This window comes from Pygocentrus nattereri, chromosome 13, assembly GCF_015220715.1.
Source record: "Pygocentrus nattereri isolate fPygNat1 chromosome 13, fPygNat1.pri, whole genome shotgun sequence".
Taxonomy (NCBI): Eukaryota; Metazoa; Chordata; class Actinopteri; order Characiformes; family Serrasalmidae; genus Pygocentrus; species Pygocentrus nattereri.
In genome coordinates, this window is record NC_051223.1 from 28,745,116 (window position 1) to 28,771,407 (window position 26,292).

Below are 26,292 nucleotides of genomic sequence, written 5' to 3' on the forward strand. Positions count from 1 at the left end.
CACATCTGTGTTGTGTGGTCGAGTGCCACAGACAAAGAACAGAAACTGCTGACACTTGCTTCAGCTTTGCTTCGAAGCTTTACAAGTGTATATTGAGTTAACAGGTTTCCTAAATGTAAAGAAATGTGTCACCATCTTTTTCCATGGTAATCAGTTATACAATACACATGTGGCAGCTTCTGGATGAGAGGATGTACGCAAATCCATGAGAAAGAGGAGATACTCACCATCTTGTGTAATGTTGGCCAAGTCAGTGATGATTTTAGAGGGCTTTTTCCTCTTGTTTGGAGGAGCAGGAGTACCAGACATGGGCATCTTCACAGCCTGTGTTAGTGTAAACAGATCCATGTCAGCAGGTTCATAATGAAGAAACTGCCATACTTGCCCATTTTTTCTCTGGAGACATCTGTTAGACAATTGATATCTGCAATATTTAGCTATTGCAAGCATAAACAAAGCTATTGTAACTATGACAAGGCAACCCTTCCCGCTCTTTTAAAGGCAAGTTTTTCATTCATCTCTTTTAAATGGCTTAACCTTAAAAAAAAGTCCTTTTTTTAAAAAGTCCTTCTAAATTAATTGTGAGAATTTATACGGTGGGCATCACGGTGGCGTGGTGGGTATCGCTGTCGCCTCACAGCGAGGAGGGCCTTGGTTCGATCCCCCAGCCGGGTGATCAGCGTCCTCTCTGTGTGGAGTTTGTATGTTCTCCCCGTGTCTGCCTCCCACAGTCCAAAGACATGCAGTCAGGCCAATTGGACATGCTAAATTACCCCTGGGTGTGAATGTGTGAGTGACTGTCTGTGTCTGTCTGTCTGCCCTGCGATGGACTGGCGACCTGTCCAGGGTGTATCCTGCCTTCCGCCCGATGACTGCTGGGATAGGCTCCAGCACCCCCCCGCGACCCTGACGGAGAAGTGGCTTAGAAAATGGATGGATGGAATTTATAGGGTGTGATACACTGTAAGTAATTTAGACTATAGGCTAGTAACTCAATCATCACCAGTTATTTTTGGCTACACTTGAACAGCAGGTACAGTTACTGACCCTGAACATTTTTTCTCCTAAAAAAGTTCCTCCACAAAAAGCTCATTAAGACTTATGTCTTTATCTACTTCCTGTTTCTCAATGCAAACATTTTAACATAATTCTTAGAGCGGAAAGCTTTAAAAGTAGCATAAACAAGCCTCTTGTTGCAGAGAGGATATTTCTGTTTGAGCAAACTAAATCAGTCCACCGCCAGCAGAGGAGTGTGCCCGGCTCAGCAAATTCCTCAGATGTCCTGCGCGTCCACGCCAGCAAAATTACTGTGCACTATTTAAAAAAGGCCTTACTACAAAATCCCTTGCTGCTATGTTTTTAAATCCTGAGTGAATGTGATTCATAAAAGCAGTAAAAATACTGACATTGAGTGGTCAATGAACAGATCCCATTCATCTGCACTCGAGCAGGCCTGGTGTCTGCATGGACAGCCTCTCAATTAATGAGACATTCACGAGTCATTTGAAGATCAGAAACATTTGTTTCACCTGTTCTTAAAAGAATTTGCTCTATGTTCTCTCAAACTGCAAGAGTAACCTTATCTCATAGCAGTGATTTATACTATTAATGCCTGGAAACACTGAAAGCATACCTCAAGCCTCAGTTCAAAAGCAGCAAATCTTGTCTGTGTTTTGGGTGGAACAGTGGAAAGCAGAATAAATCAGCCCAAGCCCTTCTTGCGTGCCAGTCAAAGCTAAGATTAACAGCTCATTACATAACTTTGTCTTTATCACCCCGAGTTTGGCATTCATCCCCTGCCATTTAAGCATTCCCCTGGCACAAGCCCCCCTTCTTACCTAAGACAACAGAATCCTTTAGGAAGAAAATAAAGTTAAATGAAAGTTTTAACAAAAATCCCAGAAAAGACTGGTTTTGGATAAATCCAAATCCCTGGGTTTGGCACGTCCTGGGTTTCCTCAGCTGTTGCTACTGCTGCTGCTGTCTTCTACATGCCAGAGAGAGCGAAAGGAGAGCAGTGATTGGGGTGGCAGGGGCTTTTGGCCTGGGAGGGGGACTTCCTTCAGTGGGGTACAAAGAGCTGGGCAACGGTGAAGGAGATACTTTTCTTGCAGATGCTTCTCGGGCCTATATATGGAACGGTGGAGAGCAAGGAGTTTTGACAGAGGCCCCACAAGAGGAATGATAGAGAGCGAGAGAGAAAGAGAGAGAGAGAGGTTTTCACTTTTAAAGGAGAATTCAAAAGATTTCTGCACAATTAAATGATAAAGACATAAACAAAGTCATTAAGAGTGGTTTGATATGAAATGCACCACTTTAAAGAGCCAGAATTGTTTGGTGATGGTGGTAGGAACCAGATGTCTAGAGAGTTTAAAGCCTTCAACGGCTACCTGTAGGTTGTTATTACATATAGTTACAAATACATTTCCTGAGGTTTCCTGTTTAATGGTATATTCAAGGCCACTGGTAGACCTTTTTTTAAATTTGAAGAAATATATATTTAGGGTATTCCAGCTTATTTCGGATTTATTTCTATTTTATCACAAAAACTCAGAAGAAACATGTAGGTATACAGCTCATTTTTGGATAGCAAATAAAATGCTAAATGTGGGTTGTTGACATTGAGATCCCTGGTTCCTTTCACCACCATGGCAAAGAAAGCATAGTCAGTAAGTTTGTCTAAAATGAACCATTTCATATCCAACCTCTCAGCATAACTGTTCACATCTCATTGACTGAATTATGCATTAAATGTGATTCATCCATTGAATTCCCTTTGATGATCTTTGGTCACAAACCCTGACTTGATTGTCTATTGACATTATAGAAGTGTCTATATTAAAAATAATATAACATAAAGGCAGAAATGTGATAAAATGTAGCAATCACTGCTGAACTGTGTCCTTTTCAAATGATAATACTTTTGCCATTACTCCAATATATACTTATAAAGAAAGTACTCTGCTTTTTATTCGTTCCCACTTCAGCTTCATATTAAGCTACTCACTCTCTATTTGTGTTTAATTTCATTCTGTTCTGGAGGTGCAGCTCCTAAACTGCTTCTCTGTTGTTCACACCTCTTACTTTCAAGCTTTATTGTTTTACTTTAGACTAAAGGACTAAAAATAATAATGGCTAACTTCACTTCCTACACTGATAGATGCTGGATGTGCCATAAGCTCCACTAAAGTTCTTTTGTTTTTTTTTGCTAGGCTACTTTTTTTTCTTTTCTACCTCAGTCATTATTTCACTGGAGTTACAATACTTATGAGTATGGTTTTAGGCTACTCTACCCACCTCTGGCAATGCCTGTGTGCAGGAGTGAATTAGGGACAGTCAATATGGGATATAAACATTTGCTCAAGTCAGCAATTTAGCTCGTACCTCGGGCTGTAGAGCTGATTTACTCAGTATAATAAGGGAAGGAAATAACTTTACTTCTTATGAGAAGAATGATTTTGTCTTGATTGCACAAGGCATTTACAATGGTGTGAAGCATCTCTATTAGAGATACTCTATATTCAGTGGCCTTCCAGTGGGCGGCTCAAGCAGTGGAGCATTTGACAGAGCCCCCGAATGAAGACTTATTGCTCTCGGAGAAGAGGCGAGCTTATTTACAGTCGGCGTCCCACCAATTTAGAGCCTGGACAATAAACCCAATACGTTTGCAGAGCGAGTCCTGTCAGTGCTATCCAGCCTCAGACCTTTCAATGTCAATCAGGAAATCAGTTCATCTTGTGTTTTGAAGGAGGAGGTCATGCAAATGTTGATGTAACAAAGTGCCCAGGCATTATTCATCACCTCAGAGGAGAGCTGTGTTTGGTAGAGTAGCATTCTGCTGAAGTTCATTTGTGCCTAAAGGAGCCTGCAGTGACATATCCAGCATCATAAAATGCCTGTAAAACTCATTATAACTCATCTTTTTTATAATGCCATGGACACCTGGTATCTATTATTGGCTTTAATCATTTTCTAAACATCGCCAACATCACATTTAGGATTCATCTTAGGGCTGAATTGTAGGATTTATGATGTTCTGGGTTTTTTTTAATTAATTCCATCAATAAAGTCCATCATTATTTAAATGATACACACACATTGAAAATGTCATGTATTCAATTTACTTGATTCAAATTTCTATAATAATGAAATATAATTTTGTCTTTCAGTGTAATGCACAGTCCTGTGCAACGTAAAGGATTACCCTTTCAAATTTTAAGTTTTCATTCAAAATCCAGGCTATTGATTTTTAGCACTAGAAAAATTCTATATTGACAGAAAATTAGATACAGGGCCCCAACATTCATTATAACATCAAATCTGTCAGTATTTAATTGAATCATTCTTTACTTTTGTGTACCCTACTGTCACTTAAACTCTTCCATCCTTTCCATCTTTAAACCAACTAGAGGTAACAGCTGTGTCCTCCCAAGAAAAGCTGTTCCCAAAGCAGTCACTGACATTATGTTCCCCTTCAAACTAACATTGACACAAGTAACTATTCAAATTCATCTCAGCTGTGTTAAAAATTTCTTTTTCTTGTACATCTAAAATAGATGAAAAAGTAGATATTTCTGAGTAGATCCGTTTGGATGAGGAAGAGGAAAGTCAGAGGAAAAGAAGCAGAACAAAAACAGGAGTTTCCAAAACTGGAGTTCACAAGCTGTCAAAAGTCTCCTAATAACTGTACAAGATGTCTTACACCATCAAAACTGTTGACATCAGACAAGCAGTACATTTGAGGCATAGGAGGAAATCAAGCTTCACTCTTCAGTTCTGCAAAAATCCACTACTGTTTATGTGAGATGTGGAGATTGTGGAGGTTTTGTAGACTGAAGAGTATAAAATGGAATCATTTGGCACAGGTTATAACATAATGGATGCACCCGTTGCCTAAACAACAGACTAGGGCTCAATTCCTTAGTTAGGCAACACTATGCTTAGAACAAGAAGAATCATTGAATGAGACTCTTAATGCTTCACTCACCTCCCGAACATTTGAATCAGAGTGTCTTGTAAATGTAACTGGGATTACTTGGATCATGAGAAACAGAAATTGCAACCAAACTCTGAAACTAAACTCTGGCAATAAAAAAACATATATATCTCTGCAGATTTCTTAAAAAAAAACTGAGAGCCATTTTATGGTCTCTGACATTTGCATACTACTAGTTTTCAGACATCTCTTCTAATTAGTAAATTAAAGTTAATTTATTACACACATAGGCCTTTATTGTGCTCATAATTATCCCTTGCTCCATACACATGTATTACCAATAGAATGAGACACTCTGGAGCAACCACATAAGGTCACCATACCCAATGCTAAGTATCAACTAGAGGGATATAAAGCCTGTCTGCATTGATTTGTAGAACAGAGGAATTCTTGGAAGAGATGAACTAAATAACTTTGGGATAAATTGCAGATACATTGCATCTAACATCAGGTTCTGACCTCACTAATGCTCTTGTGCCTGAATGCAATCAAATCCTCACAGCAATGTTCCAATGTTCCAGGCTTCCCAGAAGAGTAGAGGCTGTTACTGCAGCAAAAAGTAGACAAACTTGATGTCAGAAGAAACATGATGAACAGGTACCAACAAACTTTAAGTCATAAATTGTATTTTATTCATGTGGAAATGATGGACCTTTTGAATCAGGCAAATTCAACGCAGCACTTTTTCAGTGATTGTATCAGTGACTGAATCACATTGTAAAAATGTGTTGCGTTTAGCTCTCAGCCAAATGGTTGCTTATTAACAGGACTATAAATAAGTAGTGGGAGAGTGCTAAAGCTGGCAAGATGGCTCCAGCAGACTCAAACACAGACCACAGTCAGTGCAGTACTGGCCATCACTGCTGAGGAGGCTCCTCACAGATCTACCAACCTGCCACTAAAGTTAACACCTGATACCCTGACATCTGATCACAGGCCTAAGACCTTAGAAGAGGTCAGCAGGCAGTTCACCTTGTAGAGGAGCATCAAATAACTCAGACATAGTTGCAGCACATGTCGCTTGTTAATGTCACATACCTATCTGGACTTCTGTCAGAAGTACTCAAAAATTACTGAAAAGATGAAAGGACATTTCAAGTGTCACAACATGTGAGTGCAGTGTTTGTTTTCTAAAGAGTAGCAGCAAGGGGAAGTAATATGCAAGCAAATACACTGTGATGAGTTTAATCAAACTCATTGCCTCAGATGAAGTTTTGAATTTTATTATTTAAGTTGTCTGAAGTGACATGGAGTTGATTTCATTCAAACGTTTAAGTCTCCTGAACAAAATGTAAGTAGACATCACACAGACTATATGGTGGGGAAACTTGAGCTTTTAAGTAGAAGTAAATACACAATTATATAACTGACATAATTGTAATGACTACAAACTGAGATGTAAAAGAAAACTCTTTAAATGATAGTCTGCAGAGTTTAAATTAATGCAGTGTCTGCAGTAATTAAAGTATTGTTACAGCCAAACTGACTGAAGCAGAGACACCTAACACAGTCATACTTACATGTGAACATGATGTTTGTTTGAAAGCAACATCTGAAGGAACAATAAAAGCAAATAAACAAAAATCAAATCATCACTAGGAACTCTGGATGACTCCACCCTGTATTCTTTTACTTGTCTTTTTGAGTTTGTTCTACTCCATAAAATAGTACACTTGAATTTTCAGCAGTATAAACAGCTTGCCTGATAGCAAGTAATTACAAGAAAACGTAATTAGTCAAATAGTAATTTCCATTATTAGTATTAATAGAATAGGAAGAAGGGAGACAGACTAGTAGACAGAAAAGTGAGAGTGTTGAGAAAAAAACGTTTTTCTCTCAAAGTCTCAAAGCAGAAGAACAGTCCTTGAGGTCTTGAGGGATGGTTTTTCAAAGTATCCGGGCCACGGCACCAAATGATCCACCCTCTATTAATGTCATAGTGGTCTTACGGACCACCAGCAGGTCGGTATTTGTGGACCTGAGAGTGTGAGATGGTTTATAGAGCCACAGGAGCTCTGTGAGATGGGGAATGTTGCTTAAATATGATAAGCAGGGCTTTATACTTCAATAATTAATTGAATTTCTGGAAACTAAAACATTAATGTCTTCAGTACTTAGGTTTTTTTTATAATAGACTTATATCTGTTTTGAATCCCTGCATGTATTACAGTACTACTCTTGTGTAAATTTTGGTTTAAAACAAAGGGATTGAATTTTTGAACTGGCCAGTGAAAAATGGTCCAATCAGCAATTGTGTTTCTTCATGTTTTGGTTTAGGTAGATATAACTAATCAAGCTCTGCTATAGATCAAGACTTCAAACGCTAAAGGGCTAATGCATTAGATTAATTGTAAATGTAATCACGAAGTGACAGAGAAATCAACCAATCACATTTTGATTTCCAAAGGCTGGGAATTTTGTGAGAGAAAAAAAACATCCTGATAGACCTTCTGGAAGTCACTGGGTTGTGAGAAAGGATGAGCAGCATCAGTTCATTACCAGTTCATCACTACAGGATAAACTATGCTAATATGTCTGTTACAAGCATCATGTAAAACAAAGAATATCTCTTATAAGTTTCAAATGTCTCTGCTTAATCAAGAACTGACCAAATGTTTTCATGCCAATTGCCATTACCTTAGCATTAAAAACTCCTAGAATCCCACAGGGACGCAGAAGTTAGCGTTATTGTAAAGTTGTTCTTTTTTCACTTGTTTTGACCAAGGTTTTACATTTATGGCCCAAATTGAAGGCCTTGCTCTAATAGTCTTGGTTCACAACTCTCAAAAATCAGAATTACTACACTTCCAAATTGAAAATGTAAATTTTGTCTTTTTAAATGGTAGGGTATGATTAATTATGCTTAATATATCAAAGGACATGAACCAGGTTGACTTTAATTAATGTCACTGATGGAGAATGAGTGTGATGTGCAGGGCTTGGTATGAGTAAGGACTCTAGCACTTGCATTTTGAATAAGTTATTAAGCCTATTCAGGCTTTTTACCAGAAATGCCATTGAAAAGGGTACTGCAGTGTGTGAGGTTATTGAGGCAGGAACACGGGTATGCTGCTATTTGAGAATGGCATAAATACGAGTGAGTATGGATGTTGACCTTGTCCTGAGACAAAAGAACACAGTTTTTAGCATCTTTTTAAAGTTGCTGAATCTGAATGAATGACAGTAGAAAGCTGATATATATTAAAATGAACACGAATGACTCACCATGAATAAATAATGGTTTGTGAGAACAAAAAGGTTAATGTGACAGGACGTGACCTTAAAGCATATTTCTGAATTGAACAAAAGTGCCACCTTGTGTGCTTTTTGGATTACTGCAATAGCTTATCACACAGCAGCCACTCCTCTGATCCCATATAGCGCTGAATCTCGACAATGGAGGCCCGCTGCCCTGCACTTTCTAGCGTTTTCCTGCTCCCAACATACCTGATCCAAGTAAACATCTTATTAACAGTCTGTTATTGAGTTACAGTGGCTATGTTAAGGCAGGGAAAGCATTAAAATGCATGACAGTGGGCCTCCAGGACCAAGGCTGAAACACACTGCTATATGTGACACAGAAAATAGTATACAGAAGTGAGAAAGTGGACAAATGTGTAGTCATAGAAGAGGTAAAGACAGAGAGATGGAATATTTTTATTGCTGTAGTTTCAGTGTCTCAAACATTAAAAATTGGTAGTCATATGCCCAGACTCAGAAAACAGTACATTCATCATTACTTTTCATTCCTCTCAAATAACGTTGCTTTTTCTTTTTGTGTCTTCATCACACTTAATGTCTATTTTTTTTTAACTCACATTGCTGTAATTATAACAAAGCAAATATTTACCATTGGTGCATAGTTTCTAACCTACATCTGTATGTAATAAGGCATGCATATTAACAAATCTGATAATACAAAATGAACATCTCAGTGTACACCTCTTATGTGTCCTACATAAAGAAGAAAACAAAGTGATTTCTACTGTGTGTTCTCTTTTCCTTTTTTAACCTTATTTCCTAAACCATCTTATAGTCCATTGGCTCCAGTGCTTAATTTAACTTCCAACATCCAGCCACCAAACCTCAGAGGAGAAATGGTACCTACCACAGAATCTGTTTTAATTGGTTATGTGTTGTTTTGGTTATGTGTTGCTCAAACTACACAAAAGTGAATATTTTTTCATAAATTTACACATTAATATGATTTAAGGAGGAAAAAGGTCCACTTGCATATGTAATATATGCATGTGAGCAAGTGATGCACAAGACTGAAAGAGAAGTCATGTTTGTTTTGCAAAAGCATCATCCACAGTGACAGCAGAGGCGGTGAAATGTGAAAAGATGTATCATTCACATGATGAAGCATCATGAGCCATGCACTGAGAAATGACACAGGTGCTTTTCCAATCTGTCATGCAGTCATCTCCCGCATAACTCTCCGCACTGGGAGCCACATGCATTGCCGAAAGTAGCGCAGGACAGCTATGAGGGATCAGCATCATCTTCTGTACTCTGAAGCAGCATCTGAGTGAAATAAGCACATGCATCAAGCACCCAGAATGATTCATATGCAGATATGTAGAAGTTTGCCTGTAGGTTCAGAGAATAGGGTGCTGTGTAATGTGATTTGTACCATCTCTCCTGAGGATACCAGTCTTGTTTCTTTCCAAACAAATACCATATTCCTTGAGCACCTCTCCCATCTCTTTGTTAGAATCACTGGGCCTCACTGTCCATCGCTGCTTCAAATAATCCAATTTCTTTATAACATCCTGTGGCAATTTTAACACATGTTTAAAACACTCTAGAGTTCTTGGGTATTACACCAGTTAAAGACAGTCTATAACTCTCTGCAGTGGAATGAGCTGCAAATCTTCATTCATCTTCTTTGATCTTTCTCTCGCCTTGATCTGTTGAAAGTTCTTTTTTTCCTCACTTCACTTTCCCCCTCTCTTTCACTCCATGGTAATCTTTTTAGTCTGTCACCTTTGTGTGCTGTCACCTTTGATGGCTTAAGTCATGTCTCTGGTGGTTCCTATGTATGGCCCCAGTTGGTAAATTAATCTTACATTTGTTTATCACTATGTTAAAATACTTCTTTCATCTCTGTGTGACGTATAGCGCTTTACAAAAGTCAGAGACAACCCTTCATTTCTTGATTTCCAGTCAGAACAGTCATTCCATACAAGTTATTAATTTCTTAGCATCAGGAAAAAAAGCAGAAAACATATTTTTAACAGATAATAACACATAACCCTTAATAACTAAACATAATATTCAATTCTTCAGTATTTTCAGTGTCTACCCTTCATCTTTATTCCATATTCTATTCTATTTGGGATCCCAAACACATTCAATCTTATCTAATCTCAGAAATATCTTAAAAATTAATGTCTTCTCCCTGATGGCTATTTTGACTGGAAATTAAATAAATGAAGGATGGTCTCTGACTTTTGCACAATACTTTATATTTTCTGGATTTTCTGCATGACACATTGATATCATAACAATTAAATGAAACTGCAAGAAATCTGTAAACCAGCTATTTGTTGATAAGGGAAAAAATACTGCTTGTGCATAAATCACGTACGTGCAATCATTTCATCCAGTGTTTGTCTTATTACTCAGGCAATAAGATACTAATTCAATACTGATTCACAGCACAAATACACTGTGAAGTACTCTGTGTTACTTCATGGAGCTGGTTCTTCACGGTGGAGTGAAATTCAATAGAGCATGGAGCCAGGCCTCCATACATTGGGTTGCAGGCCCATGCTAGAGGTGGTGAAGTGGGGTCTGGGCACCTGCAGGTTCTGACTGCTTCCAGACATGGCAGAACGTCCCCAGGTGGGAGACAGGGGGCTCAGCTCTGGAGCACTCTGAAACTGATTGGCTGCCTGGAATGGGCTTTGGACTTGTGCAGGAGTGGGTGCTGGGATGGGAACTGCATTGGGCACAGGGGTGGTGTAGAACTTGGGTAATGCTGGTAGGGCTGCTGAAGGGGCAGGAGGTGGGGGAGAATAAGGTACAGCAGGTCGAGGAGCGACAGGAGGAGGTGAGGTGATGTCAGAGCGCCACATTGGTTCAGCCAGAGTGGTGGCCGAGCGTGGGACGATCACAGTAGGGCTCAGGGTTGTTGGTGCTGACATTGGGGTTGGGGTGGAGAAGCGCTTGATCTCATATACACGGGGGGTTTTCACAGGGACTTGCTTTGGTGGGTTCAGAGTGCCACCGATATTGTTGATTCCATTCTGCTGCTGTTGGTAGGTAGAAATGGTCTGAGGAACACTGCCCCCATAACTGAACAAGTTAGAGTTGAGCTGGTAAGGCTGTCTGCTCATGCAGTCCAAAGCTTTGATGCCTTGCTTGTGTTGGCCAGGTGCTGTTTTGGTTCCACTTCTTGCAGCCTCATTTGCTTTATTGCCTCGCTGGGCCAATGGAGGGCAAGACGGGGACAACAGTGGGTTATAATTAATCGGAGGAGGGGCGCGGACATTGGGGGAGTATTTCCAGTGACCTGGGAGAGAAATAGTAGGTGACGGTTCTCGAGGTTGGGCTGGAGACTTGGGCTGTTTGTCTACCACATAGCGATCCATGCGACTCTGTCGACGTGCAAATAGTTCTGCTCCCTTCCCTCCCATTTGGGGGATCTCAGGAGTGTTGTGTGCAGGCTTTGGAGCCACTGGGGGAGCTATTCTGCCTCTTTGAGCCTGCATGAAGTTGCAAGCTTCAGCACCCAGGTTGAGGGAGTCCTCTTCTGGACCTGACTCAAAACCGGGCTCTGCCCCAGAGCGGGACCTGTCATCAAGGTTCTGCACTAGAGACAGCAACTCAGGATTATAAGAGACAGGCTTCTTCTCTTCAGGCTTGCTAAACATGGGTTTCTTAGTGTTGCGGCGACGGGCGTCCTGCAAAATGCCTGTGCGGGCAGCTGGGATGGAAATCCTCTGCTCTCGAGAAGAAACCCCTGTACTTGAATTAGAGAGGGGATACTGCTGGGCCATGGGGGTTATTGCTGTTCCGGATGAAGTGGTTGCCACTGAGATATATGGGTAGAAGGAAACCTTATGAGCTTGTGATTGCTGCATATTTGGACCTTGAGGGAACTGTGCAGGGACTTGAATGTGGGCAGGAACTGGGGCAGAGGGAGTTGCAGGAGAAGGGGATAAATAGGACTGTGATGACACAGGAACTGTTGATGGAAACTGACATTGATTGCTAGACGTGGTGGGAGGAGGGCTAAAGGGCAAAGTGTGTCCTGGTGGAGAGAAGTAAGGCTGGACAGCAACAGCAGAGGCTGGATTATGAGGTGAATCAAGAGCAGATGTTGGAGAGAAAGGTGCAGATGTCACTGAAGCTTGTGGAGGGAAAGGTGGGCCATTTAAGGCAGGGGGAGAAAATGAAGGAGATGTCACAGAAGAGGATGGAGAAAAGACAGACGGAGGGCCACAGACTGTGGCTGGTCTTGGGGGGATGTACAGGGAAGCAGTAGAGATGGCTCTCTTTTGATCAGAGCCACCAGGGCCAGATCCAGATCCAGATCCAGCAGGAGAAAAAGGAGCAGGTACAGTTGACACAAATACCCCTTGAGCCTGAAGTGGGGTTTTCTTTGTAGTATTGGGCCTGAAGACAACTGGGGCTGTTGAGGCTCTATGGCTGACACAGCCAGGAGCAAAAGGTCTGGCAGTTCTGTTGTGGACCGAGCTTCCAGAGGAAGGATCTGATTGCTCTGATTGTAAGGATCCTGCCACAGGGCCCATGGAAGTTTGGCCTGGAGAAGACAGCACCATACTGGTTCTGCTCACCACCATAGGCTCCCCATTCACCATGCTGCTACTCTGAGAAGAGAATGGTGTAACTGGAGTAACAGGCGTGTATATCACAGCCGGGTTTGGCTGCTGCTGGGGCATAGAGGCTGGGGTCAGGGTAACTGGTGTGGATGTATGTTTCTCAGTCTTCTTCCTCTGTTGCTCAAAAAGCTCTGCCCCTTTCCCTGAGGTGGCACTTAGGCCTGGGCTGCCCTCTATGTCCCTGTCAGTTATCACACAGGCTGACGTCCTCCTTTCCAAGACATCCAGATAGCCACTGTCCCAGGTAGGATCTGGTGCTGCTGAAAGACTATCCTCATCCAGTTCTGACTCACTGCCCAGAAAAAAGCTCTCGTCCTCGGTTTCTCCTTCTGTGTTGCTCAAGCTCTCACCGTCGACACTGCCAAAGCAGGTAAGTGTGTACTTCTTTGCACGCTGGCGGCGCTTCTTAAACATAAGCACACCTTTTGAGTGAGGGTTTGGCGCATCAGTCAGCAGTGAGGCAATGGTCCGGCACTTGGATCGTGCCTCCTTCACCTGTTTGTCCTGCACACTCTCATTTCTGTGCAGCTCTGAGGACAAAAAAACACAGTTAGAGCTGACTATATATGAACAGAACTGTATAATATGGTTTCACAGGCTATCATGCCAAACTGACTTCATTATTTCAGAATTAAAACGTCACAGATTCTGTGCTGATTTGATCACTGAAGGTCACAGACTGAGTCCGGCAATGACAAAGAGAGTTATGAATGCTAATGTCCTCCTGTATTCCCACAGGTATTTGTGAAGCTCAAAATGTAAGCATCACTCGGGAGGAGTGTTTGATCCCCATTACAACTTTCTGTTACAAGAGCCAATTAACACTAATTATCATTCTAGTGTTTAATGACTTGACTGATAAGCATGCAGTCTGAAACAGTTTTTTCAGATGCATCTACTCTATAAATAGACCAAAGACAAAAACAGACAGCAATTTATACAGACTATTCACTATTTAACACCACAATTCTATTTTTATTTGAGTTTTTTACATGAACATAGACTTTTAGGCATTTTATTTTATTTTGAGAAATAAAAGTTCTGAAATAGCATGCTGTAATGCTATTGGTAGATACTAAAAGCATGTTTGGCACAGATCTGCCTATGGTAAATCTGTGAGCTCATCCTTCACTACAAATAGCCTGACACATTCTAACAGTAGGAGAAAGTGACCTCTGAAAAGCTGCACACAGTAGGAGACAGTCCAGTACTTCAACCATAGCCACAAAATATCTAAAGTGGGAACATGACGATGTCTTCTGTGAAGTGAATCAGGTTTCAACCAAAAAAAAATCTGCACACAAGTTAATGTGCATCATCACATTTAAAACCCAAGGCTGAAAAATGTTTGCGAGAGAAAAAAAGAAGCAATACACTTTCACTCTTCTGAAGTAAATATGAATGGTGCGGACATGCCACTGTACTCACTGAGACATATTCAGCTATTCATTAATCAAAGGCTTCATTCTTTAACATAGATGGTAGTAAAATTGTATAAGTACTTCAATCCATCACTCAAGCTCAGACATAAGAAAAAAATCTAATTAAAAAGTTTACTATGCAACTGAAAAGATCAATACAAAACATCACATCAAAAAGGCTCTCAACTAGAAAACCACAAACTTGACTCAAGTACAGTCCATTAATCTTTTCTCCTGTTTCTTCCTAAAAGTTTTACACCTCTGCCAGTGCCAGAATCAACACACGTCCCCTTCCTAATCCACATCCACACACTTCAAATTATAGAAGTCCTCAGGTTTACCTGCGTAGACAGCGGGTGCTACATGTTCCACCTCAGAAGGCAATGTGAGGCTCTTCATGTTTGCCAGTAAAAAGTCTGTTTGGTCCCCCACCTTCACGCTAGCATCGAATGGAAGGACACATACTCACATGCTGGGGGAGAGCAGCCAGCAATCTCTGGGGACTTTGCCCATGGTGGTCCCGAATCCTCCAGTTCACAGTCCCGGGTGAGACCTTTTAAAGACCTTTTGTCTAACCATGACACCCTGCCACAGGCCCAAAGAAACTCCATTATGTCATTCAAACTATTTCAGTCAGTGAGCAACACTGATGAGCACTGCCCACCTGTCTAGGCACACCACTCCCTGTCTGCCCTGACTATTTGATAAGACCCCACAGGCTTTAAGCATTGTTGGCATCTCCAGAAACTCTGCAGGGTCGAAAAGAACACACTGCTCATGGTTACCATCATCAATCATTACTGCCATCATCTGTGTCTGTGTTGAGCCTTACGTCAACTGGCCACACCCAGTCAGAAGCCCCCAGACACATTATGCTGTCTCAAACTCTGTAAACAAAGCTCAGACACAAGAAAGAAGGAAGACAGTCTTGTGTTTGAAACTGAAAGATAAGAGGTCATCTCTTTTCATTACCATTTAGCGATGAACACACACACTGTGTGATGTCATGTTGTCAGTTGGGTTATTTTCTGCGTTCTAATCAATCATTAATGTAAACACCATATCTGATATTCTAAATGTTGTTGGTTATTGCTGCAAAGAGTTTTGTTAGAGGTCATAAAATACTCAATAAAATACTAACGAGAGACACCCCTCTCCCCAGGTTTTCGTTTGAACTCACCATTCCACTTCACCACTCTTCACCACTGGGGGTAGAAGAGAGTTTGAGTAATCCAGGCAAGATAGCCTACTTTTAGATTCAGTGAAGTGCTTCAATTAAGAATAGTTTGTTTTGAACCTTAGTCATCAGATCTGTGTCTGTCACATATGATTCTTAAAGTTTTAATAGGATGATTGAAAAAGAAATAGATGTTTGTGCCACATTTTATTTCAAACTATGTATGTCATGATTAGTTAAAATAATAACATTCAATGAAGCATGTGCTTGTTCTAATTCTGAGGGTATTCTCAAATGGAACCATCAAAGAAACGTATTGTGTTTTTGTTCTTATTGTATATAATCCACCAATGTGTAAACAGTGCCTCTTGGTCATGTTTGTGCTTTCAGTGTATTTTTAATAATAATTCAGAATCATATCAAAATAATCAAATGGAAGTTTCGTGATATCTGGAATAGTTTTTCTACAGAAGCATTATGAATCAAATCATTGCAACTAAAAAGCCCAGCTGTAATTATGCAGCTGTGTTCATGAGGCTGCAGAACATCAGCAATATTTCCTATGCCAGCCCCTAAAGCAGAGGTGGGGAATTAAGGGTTGGAGTCTAGTGCAGTTTGGTTAAAAACTGTGCAGGAATCTGGTCCTGTAGTACTGGCATTTCCCACCACTGCCCTGAAGTGTGTCTCATACTCCGCTACTAGTGCCGATGTGTGTGCCCCTCATTTTTTCTTACTTTGTCAATATATAATTTTTGTCCGAATGAAATCTTCTAACTTTGTTTTTACTGTTGTTTTTTTTAATCATTTGAAAACACCAGCTGTCCTTTTGTGAGAATATTTCATGACAAATTTAAATTTGCTTGGAATAAAATCATGTTATGTTAACTTAAATTAAAAGTTAAGGATTAGTTTTTTAGAAAATTACCATTTGGGAGATACAGTTATGCTCTGGCAGCCACAAAATGGATGTTCTGGCTTGCTGTCCACTACTAAGTCTGGGAGCAAAGGCATAGAAAATGTGACTCTCTAAATGGAGTAATGGGTTACATTAAAAAAATTACATGATTCACAAAATGGTTTTTGTGTGCGGTACACCTTGTTAGAAAACACGGTGGTCTGTATTTAGATATGGACTCTATGCCATTTACTGGGAGGAGGGCCAGTCCAAACACTATGGACAGAGCAATTAGCACCTCATCAGCCAAAGATACTAGATATGCTGTACAGACTCCAGCATATCTGCTGCACTTTTATCACACTATGAGGAGAAAAAAACATATACAGTATGTCTATATATCTGCTTAAAGGTCTTCTGGCCCTCTGTCTTTTCAACAACTGGAGATAAAAGGCTTTTTCTAAATGCCTTTTTCATGAAATCCAAACACTGAATGAACTAGCACACTGTAAGTATACTGCACCTGTTGGAGTGTAATTTCAGGTCATGTAGAAAACCTGTCTCTATTTTTAGTCTGCTTTTACTGAAATGTGCATAGATAAATATTGAAACTATTTACAGTCAGTAATAAAAAGGATACTAAATAGATGCATGATGTTAAAAAAGGCTGAAAATAATGTGTTGAACAGAAAAATATAACAAAGAAGATACTTTGTAGGCCAAATCACTGGCGGAAGAGATGAAACTCCTAAAACATGCACCAGTGACAGCAAACAGCAACTGGACATGCCTTTCCAGGCAAGCTACAGAGTTACTTATATTAAGGGCCTGACTCAGAGGGAAAATATAGCTCTGAGCTCTTCCTCTCTCCCTCCCCCCAAGCTGAAATCCTGCCCCCCACCCCCCCAACACGCACACACACACTGTCCATAAAGCCTCTTCAACAGTACCATGGAAGAACACCCCATCATCGCTCATATGAGCTCACCACCAGCCTACTCCAGTTACAAAGCAGCAGCACTAGAATGTACAGAGGAATCATTTCCAGCTGACTCTACATACATTCATAGATACACTATTCATTAATTATTATTATTCATAACTGAAATATAAAAAGTTCACAATCTACAGACATCACATAAACGTAATCTACAACAAAGCTTCCTAAACGGTTCATGGGTATATGTTTCTCTCTTGTCCTGGTGTAGCACCTTGGAATTTTAAAGAATGCTCTTCACACTCACCTTTAATTTACAAACATGGCTAATGTATTCAGAAAATGTCAGTAAAATGGCACAAAATGTTCTTTAGATAACCTAAAGTGGTTCTTCTATGGTTCTTGTATCGCTCTGAAGAACGTTTCAGTGTTAGGTGCAGTTTTATGTACCAAAAATGTCATCATTCATTTTTACATGACCATTTTAAATGAACATGACCGTATTAAATAGGCTGTTTTTGTTACTGTTACTTTAGAACTGAGCCCTGTTCTGATTGGCTGCACTTCTTGTAACTTCGAGATGAATTCAAAAGGGTGCTTTTTGCAGCTTAGTTTTCACAAATTGACTGTATGGGCTGAGAAGTGAGCTGTATGTTAGCAAGGCTTATACACTACATCAAAGTGTTTTATTTAAAAAAGTGAGGAATATTCATGGGTCCTTTGGGTCCTGCACACTAAAATTCTTGCATGGCTGTCCTATAGTTAATGCTGTTATCGTTGAAATGCTCATGTCCAGTTATTAATAGTAGTTAGAACATTTTTGTTGACAGAAGATCTCACCACCACTATTACATTTTTATGTGACAACATTAATTACTTCACAGTCTGAATGCTACCAGTTCCTGATTCATTGCTTCTCTGGGCTCGGTGGCTTGACCTTTCAGTAACTGGCCTCCTGAGGGCAGAGTTAGAAGTCCAATAATAGTGCATGAGCTAGTGAGAGGAAAAGACGCCAAAGCAAAAAAAAAAGCAGCACTCGTCTCTGATCACATATGGCTGTACTCAGAATTGAACTGCAGAGCTTAGATAGACATGGAATTCAGATTGCTTGAAATTCCATTCATTTCAGCAGGATTTGTATAACTTCAGTGTCTGTATGATGACTGTGGTCAGGTACTTACTGGCTTGCTTGGCCTTGTCCATGTATGTGACAGTGAGCTCTTCATCCACTGGGTTATCCACAGGACCCACCATGGGTACCAGTGTTCTGTGAGATGCCAGCAGGAGTGCTTCTTTGGCCCTCTCTGGGGACACCAAAGGAGGGGGAACTGTTGGAGGCTCTTGGAAACCACTGTCGACTTCTGCTGCCCCTGTTGGGCTTTGATCAGAGTTCTCTGAAGAGTTCTCACCCTGATGAGACCACTCTGCCTGGTTGGGCTGGAAGACTACCTCTCTGCGGACCACTCCAGGTAAACTCTGCTGCTGTGAAGAACCTATCCCCTCCACTGTGCCATTAGAAATGGTCCAGGTCTTTGTTTGAGGGTATATACGCATATTATCAGTGGCACTCTCATAGCCACTCATCTCTGAGTTTTCCTCTTCATGGGGCCAACCTAGGCCATTGCCTTTGGCTGGGGAGCTGCTGGGGCTGCGGCGCTTCTGTCTACGCTGCTTGTCTTGAGCCGTCACATCCGCATCACTATCAGTCTCACCATAGTATGCCTCACTGTCCGGAGGGGATGTCAAGCACTCTGGGCCACTGGTGGGAGACATGATTGCTCCCCTGTGGTCACATGACAGTTTAGAGGAGGTTGGAGGGGATAGGGCTTTTAGGGCTGCCCTATACTCTTTATCAATTCGAGGGGAGGGGGCTCGGTCCAACAGCACTACTGACTGGAATCCCACTGGGGCCCTAAATAAAGCCAGAAAAAAGACATCGGAAGTAACTCCTAGAAACTGTGTGAATCAACCTGGTTCTAAAATCTGATTGGCTGAGCTACATACCATTGTAAAATATTCAATATACACAGATATGACTGACAATATACACACATATTATTGAATTCTGTATTGCACCAATTTAATAAAAACCAATGACCTGTCCTCAGAATAATCTTTGATCATTACATTAAATAGCAACCAAATTATACTATTAAAGGGGAATTTCACCATTTTTTTCAACATAAATCTGCATATTTTATACATTGCTAAGATGTAAGGAAATTCCAGAGAAGCCAAGTCACAATGGTTTACAACAGGGGTGTCAAACTCAACCAGTAAAATTTTTATTTAATATTTAAAAATCTCATCCTATCTGTAGGCCAGAAAAAAAGTTTTTATTTTTAATTAACATTGGGGGCAGTCATGGGCTGGAGGTTAGGGAACCAGCCTCGTGACCGGAAGGTCGCCGGTTTGATCCCCAGAGCTGACAGCACATGACGGAGGTGTCCTTCAGCAAGACACTTAACCCCAAACTGCTCCCCGGGTGCTGCAGATTGGGCTGCCCACTGCTCTAGGCAAGTGTGCTCACTGCCCCCTAGTGTGTGTGTGCTCACTAGAGTGTATGTGGTGTTTCACTTCACGGATAGGCTAAATGTGGAGGTGAAATTTCCCTATTGTGAGACTAATAAGGGTATCTTAATCTTGTGCTACCAGATCTATGAAGCATTTAAAGCCTCTAAAAACTTCCTCACAGAAATTTACACACAATGAAAATTGCATGAAACATTTATGAGTGTTGTCTGAGATCTGGGACATTTTATATGACTTTTTTGACACGTTATCAAGGTTTTGACCTCAAGTGTATTTTCAGAAAATCTAGTTCCCAGTTTATTTTATTTTCAAATATTGAACCACATCTGCATTAAATATCAAATCTCAAAAGACCCGTAGGTTCAGTAGTTATTTAAGATAGTAATGAATGACTGTATTCACCTTGCATACTTTTGACAGGCACATAGCTTTTCTCACCACCACTGTAAAGAAATCTCAGCTGGCACATTTCTTTATAATGCACCTTTTCACATCAAACCACTCTGATTGACTTTGTTTAGTTACCAATGTTTGACTTATGCTGAAATTTTGACAAGCCACACTCCTTGGTGGGATTGATGATTATTTATCATTATTTATCATTATTACTGTTATTTATGATTATTACTGTTATTGTTGCTGTTACTGTTATTGTTGTTGTTGTTGGTTGCTAGGTTGAGAAGTGTTTATGTGTTTGTGTTATTTGTGCATATTTACAGTGGGTTTATGATTTTGCTAATGTCAAGAGAAAGAGGATGAACAGGAGTGACCTGCCTCTGTTTTCAGTTTTCTGCCTTATTCTGCTTTTTCTAAATAAAAGAGTATTTTCTGAACAGAGCATGGCTTTTCCTGAACTTTCTCCTGAGTATTTTGTGACTGTTTTATTGTATGTTTTGTAGGATTGTTAATTAAAATTCAAATTCAAAATTAAAAAATCACATGTATGTTATATGAGGCTCTGGACGCTTTAATGGGTTTAAAAATGCCAATCAAAACAGTCAACTCAAAATGAGGTCAACTGAAATCATATGTAAAAAATGGCAGCTCCTGACACGGGCGAAACTCAGATCTCCTTGTTGTGGCCTCTTAACTCTGACCTCTTAATCCTCAGCTGAAGGGATCCCCGGCCACTGTCGATCAGGTTCATGGCCTCAGCATGAGACAGCTCTCCAGAGGCCACATCATTGATTGCGACCAGTTCATCTGCCTCCCGAAGGCCAGCCCGACAGGCCTTACTGCGCTTCCTAACCTGCAACAGCAGGGGGAGACAGTGTAGATACAATTAACACTAAACAGGCAAAGGTCATTCTTCTGCATATGTGATCATTAAAAGGACACTTTTCAAATGTCAATATTAGAAACATAACAACTACTCAATTATTCATGTAAATGTCTGACTGGTTTATAACTATAACTAACTTTGTTAGTCAGATATTTTCTGCACTGTAGCTGCTATTTTTTCTGTGATTCTCAAAGCAACGATAAATACTTCTACATCTAGGTGGAACTGTGTCATAAGAGGTGATTTCCAGTTACAGAAAACTCCTCAGTAAATCTCAGTCAACAGTGCGTTCATGGCAGCAATTCACACACACTACAGTCTCAGCCAGTTAAGGCCAATGCTATCAACCATTCCTCATCTTTTCTTCAATAAAGCAAAAGCAATAGGTTTATATATGTTTATATATGTAATCCATTATGGAATAAAATAATACACTTAAAACTAGCAGCAACTTTATAACATCAACCTGTTTTGAACTAGAGGCAAGGAGAAAGTGCAGAGGGTGGGTGTTCACTCTGGGATCTCATTTGTCATGATGTGTTAGAATCCCTCTTTAACAGCCACCTGTCAGATATGAGAGTGTTGTTCTAAGACCCACTTCACTAGCAAATGCCAACGCCAAAACACTGAGCTGCAGGCCATCTTTATCTCATCTTTCCTACATTAACCAGCTTCCCAGTATGAGAGTTTTCCTTTTTTAAACTGGAACAGTGACACAAAGTTCACCATCTGCCAGCTAAAAGCACAGAAACCATATTTGTGTACAAAAGGATGAGGAAAGTTTCTAGAGGTTTGTGAAATGGTTGTGTCCCAGATACTTGGCAATTATCTATTTTGCATTTGACCCCAGCCATATTCTGTTTTTTTTACTATATTTTTACCTGAGGCCCACCTATCATGCTTGTGTGGTTTTATGTGTCTTCAAGACATACTGTGCTTCAAGATATTCTGTACTCATACAGCTCCTATGCTCAAATCATGTAGAAAAGTAAAAATCACAAAAAATGGAGATTATGGAGATGTTTTTCTTTGGACAGCAACGTGACATCCCACAAAAACATATGCACTATATATATATATATATATATATATATATATATATATATATATATATAGCTGTTGTGGGAACAAAACCTCGTATCTCCAAAATGGCAACTTTACATGAGAAGCAAAAAACATGCTTTACTTTTAATGTAAGTCAATATTATTTATAGTATCATAGTCTCATAGCCATCCTAGAATGCATCAATAAATATCCTGTAGATCATTCAGGTGGGCATCGTGTCAAAACCCTTGTCTGGCGCTGTTCTAAACATACATTTCTGCTTGAAACGTTTATTAACATTGACTTGTTTTGTTTACTTTTTTCTTTCTTTTAATTATTGTGCTTTAAATGAGCTGAGAATGTGAGCAGATGGAACAACATTGATGGCTGGTGCCAGGGCAGCTGTTGCCGCTATGCTCAGTCCTCAGCCAGGGCATGCTGTAAATTCACCATGTGTTCCCCAGAGAATCTAAATAAAGTCCTCAGCTTTTGTCAGGAGTCAGTTGTCAATCAGCTACAGTAGGTTCTGTTTGAAAGTGCATGAGAACTTTATGGCTGAGTAAAGCATGAGCTGTAAAGGAATGAAACAGAAGGTAACATCAAGTTGTTAAGTGTACATGAGGAGGATACAGTGTATTTTGACTGAGGCTGGCCAATCAGTATTTACAGTGAACATCTCCATAATATGCCAGGCATTAAAGAACTGCTGGAACATCTCAGAGGCTAAATACTGTTAGCTGAGTAAGTGTCACCGAGTTTGTTCCGCATGTTTGTGTCAAAAGCGGCAATCAGAGCGGCTGGAGGATAAGAATATCTCATTTAAGAGCAGAACTGGCAATGGAAAAAAGGCCACACCACAAATGGAATGGCAGATAAAACCCTGGCGAGGTGACCTTGGGTATAATGGAAGAGACAGGAGACAGAGGGGGGTTTCTAGAGTGGGGGGGGGGGCTTTTTTGTTACTGTTTGAAACTAAACCATCTTTTTTATGATTACTGTAGAACTAGGCTCATCAGAGTATTAGTGCAATCTAACATTCCAGACTAGACAGCGCTCAGCTGTGGCTCATCACTTCAAAATAGCTCTTGGATCAGGGAAAATACATTGCACACAGTCATCGCTGAACAAATGTGGCAAGGCATATGTATAAATATAAGTCTGAGCCTGTAATTCTACTCAGTCCTAACATAACATCTACATTTAGATCCACAGAAAGAGTGATCCTCAGAAAGATTTGGATTCCAGAGAAACCCAAATAAAAAGCTGACAATGTGATAAGAGTGGAGATATGTGGTGTGAAAAGCCTGGTGGGTTTATCTATAGAGCTGGTGAACAAGACCTCTCTGACCTCAACCTATGAGTTTATCAGAAATAAGTCAAAGCAAACTGAGCTAGCTAAAGAATATAGATGTCAAATCCACATTTTTTCTTTGTACACTGCACTTTTGTTCTCTTAACAATTCACTATTAATAATAAATGCATTTGATATAAATGATAGGAATTACATGAAAATGACATCTCAAATGTGATTCTGTGTGAAACCTGTTCTAAAAAATATTTCTACCTTAATAGTTTAAAGAGTGAAAAATAGCCACTAGGAGCTGCACTCAAAACTCCACACAGTGCTCCAGCGGCTTATCGCGTCTTTCATACATTCTTCACTGACAAATGTGGAACAAAGTCATCAGCTCAGCAGCAGGAAATGTCATACACTGACCAATGAGGATCTATTGGAAAATATGTTTTTCATATCTTCCCTTAGCTTAAAGCCTAAAACATTACCTTGCACAAGTCTATTTGTGTCATACCTGACATGCCTGACTCTGCTAGAAGGTTTATGAAACTGGACATGATTGGATCATCACTGATGGCTTCATTCCACACATACAAACTAAAAGCTAAAGCAAGATTCCAAACAAAATCTAAACTCAGTGGAAATGGAAATTCTGAATGGCCTCAATGTCTCCACCATCTCATGCTCTCTTCTTACCTTAGCCACTTGAAGGGGTTTCTGTTGCTCTGCTCCCCCCTGCAGTCGGAACCCCCATGGTGCTCCACCTGAGAGGGTGACCACTACTTCTTCTGCCACCATTGTACCTGTTGATCTATTGTATGTCTGTGTGTTTGTCTGGCTGTCTCTGGCCACCTTCAGTCACCTTGTCCCATCCCTTAACCTCGAGCCCTGTTTAGTGGCTGAGCTCCCGCCAGTTCTGGGAGACACATGCAGGTACAGACTGCATGTGCTATCAGCCTGCTGAGAGAGTGGGAAGAGTGAGGGGGGATCAGGGGCAATGAAGGGTTTCCACAACTGCTTGCCCTCTCTCTCTCTCTCTCTCTCTCTCTCTCTCAGGAATGTCGTGTTGGGTGTTGGGGGGGGGGGTTATGGTGCAGATCCTGTCCCTCCTTCTCTCATCCCACTGGCCACACTTGTCCTGTGAATAGATCTTCTAAAAATAGACCAGAAGCCACCCTGAGGTTTATCTACAAAAGCCCTCAAAACCTGAAAGGCTGGAAAAGAAGCCTATGGAAATTCCAAAAGACAACAGAATGCAATACATACACTGCTTAATAAATAAATAAATAAATAAATAACTCTCATAGTACACTATAAGCCAGGCATTACATGTATCTAATTAAAAAAAATACCAATGCTGTGGTATTTTTTAATCTTTAAGGACATTTTATAAATGTATTTATAAGTAGATGAAAGTAAAAGCAATCTCTCGATTCCAAAAAAAAGTACCAAATATAAACTTCAAAATTCCAGTCCCTTTTAAAATGCTCTGCTACAGCAGTGATGATACTAACTGTACAGTTTTCTGCAAAGACTTGAGACGTGAATTTGAATACATATTCAACTTCATTACATCAATGAAACTGCATACACAAGTCACACTATTTCAGCAAACAATAATCTGAAGATCAGAAATCTACAGATGTATACACAGCGTCTTAGTGAATGAGCACAATCTACTGTTTTCCCATACTGGGCTTCAAATTAACAATCTCACAATTAGCATGACTGTCTAAACAAAAACGAACAAAAAAATATCAAAAAATTTACCAGGAGGTTAAAAAGAACTTGGAGAAGAAGTATTGAGTGAAACTTATCCAATAGCAGATCACTTGAAAATGAAAAGACTGTCTACTAATTAAATACAAAATCAAAACATCTCTGCTCGGTCCCCATTAACAGATCATGCTTTTTTCCTTTTTTTCTGGAAAGACCACTGATATGCTTTCTTGGAGAACAGTCAGCATCTGCCAACTATTTCTTTCATGCTAGTGAGCTGACAACTATTTTAGTATTTCCAAGGTCGTGATATTGTTCCAATCCACAGAACATCAAAGACACATAGACTGACATGAGCTTTCACATACCAAAATATAGCCTGGATCAATTCAAAGTATTTGGCGTTTCCAGGAGACCTCGTTCCATGGTTTCATGATACTTTTGTGTCAGGTTTATTTATTTTTTTACGTATCAAAGCTGGGTTATGTTATCTTTACATGTAATTAAAATACATTAAATACATTAAAAACTGTAGACATCATAGGTTTTTGCCATCAACACATTCTGCAGCATCACAAAATGATCATTTAGATTTGTCTCAAATGTTTGTAGCATGGAAATACAATACTTTGGTGTCTTACTTTTAGGATTTGTCTGGCATCTTCATTAATTCTGTGTAAAACATTTGGTCCATATTCTCTAAAATCTGAATTAGTGCACTTACTCCTGCCCATTCATGCAGAAGTTGTAAGGAGGGTTTTTGACTAGTTTTTGAAAAGGCACAGAACAGAGCAGCCAATCAATGCAAAGATAATTCATAAATATCAGTCTTAAAGACAGACCACTGGGATAGGCTCCAGCCACCCCTGTGACTCAGAAGGAGAAGCAGAAGCAGCTTAGAAGATGTGTGTGTGTGTGTGTGTGTGTGTGTGTGTGTGTGTGTGTGTGTGTGTGTGTGTGTGTGTGTGTGTGTAGTCTTAAAGACACAGTAACAAAACTGCTTGTTTAATTCTACAAGATTAAAAGAGATATAATCATTACTAAAAATAGAAATTACTAAAAACAGAAAATAATCATTACTAAAATAACCATTATAGTTTTCAATGCATAAAATCACACAAATGTTATAAGTTGACAGTT

At 40.1% G+C, this 26,292-nt stretch overlaps 2 protein-coding genes across 2 annotated transcripts in view; both read right to left on the reverse strand.

The window, feature by feature from the left end:
* The window catches only part of myoz1b (myozenin 1b), an 11,815-nt gene extending 9,704 nt beyond the window's left edge, over nucleotides 1–2,111 (reverse strand). Inside the window, exons 1-2 of the mRNA XM_017700944.1 lie at nucleotides 1,839–2,111; nucleotides 228–324 (exon numbers count right to left, since the gene is read on the reverse strand). Coding sequence (XP_017556433.1) covers nucleotides 228–315 — 88 coding nt within the window. The 5' untranslated portion in view covers nucleotides 316–324; nucleotides 1,839–2,111. The remainder of the gene's footprint in view (nucleotides 1–227; nucleotides 325–1,838) is intronic.
* Nucleotides 2,112–8,629: 6,518 nt separating this feature from the next.
* On the reverse strand, nucleotides 8,630–24,471 carry synpo2lb (synaptopodin 2-like b). The gene is made up of 4 exons (XM_017702770.2): nucleotides 24,130–24,471; nucleotides 20,909–21,060; nucleotides 18,461–19,191; nucleotides 8,630–13,379 (listed from the first exon to the last, which is right to left on the reverse strand). The coding sequence occupies exons 1-4, from the start codon at nucleotides 24,229–24,231 to the stop codon at nucleotides 10,726–10,728; spliced, it is 3,639 nt and encodes a 1,212-aa protein (XP_017558259.1). The 5' UTR covers nucleotides 24,232–24,471; the 3' UTR covers nucleotides 8,630–10,725.
* Between the last annotated feature and the right edge of the window lie 1,821 nt (nucleotides 24,472–26,292).

Coding starts and splice junctions, on each gene's coding strand:
- synpo2lb (XM_017702770.2), bottom strand. CDS start 24,231: ATGGTGGCAGAAGAAGTAGTGGTCACCCTCTCAGGTGGAGCACCATGG. Junction 21,061..24,129: donor AACCCCTTCAAGTGGCTAAG/GTAAGAAGAGAG, acceptor CTGCTGTTGCAG/GTTAGGAAGCGCAGTAAGGC. Junction 13,380..18,460: donor GGACAAGGCCAAGCAAGCCA/GTAAGTACCTGA, acceptor TTTTGTCCTCAG/AGCTGCACAGAAATGAGAGT.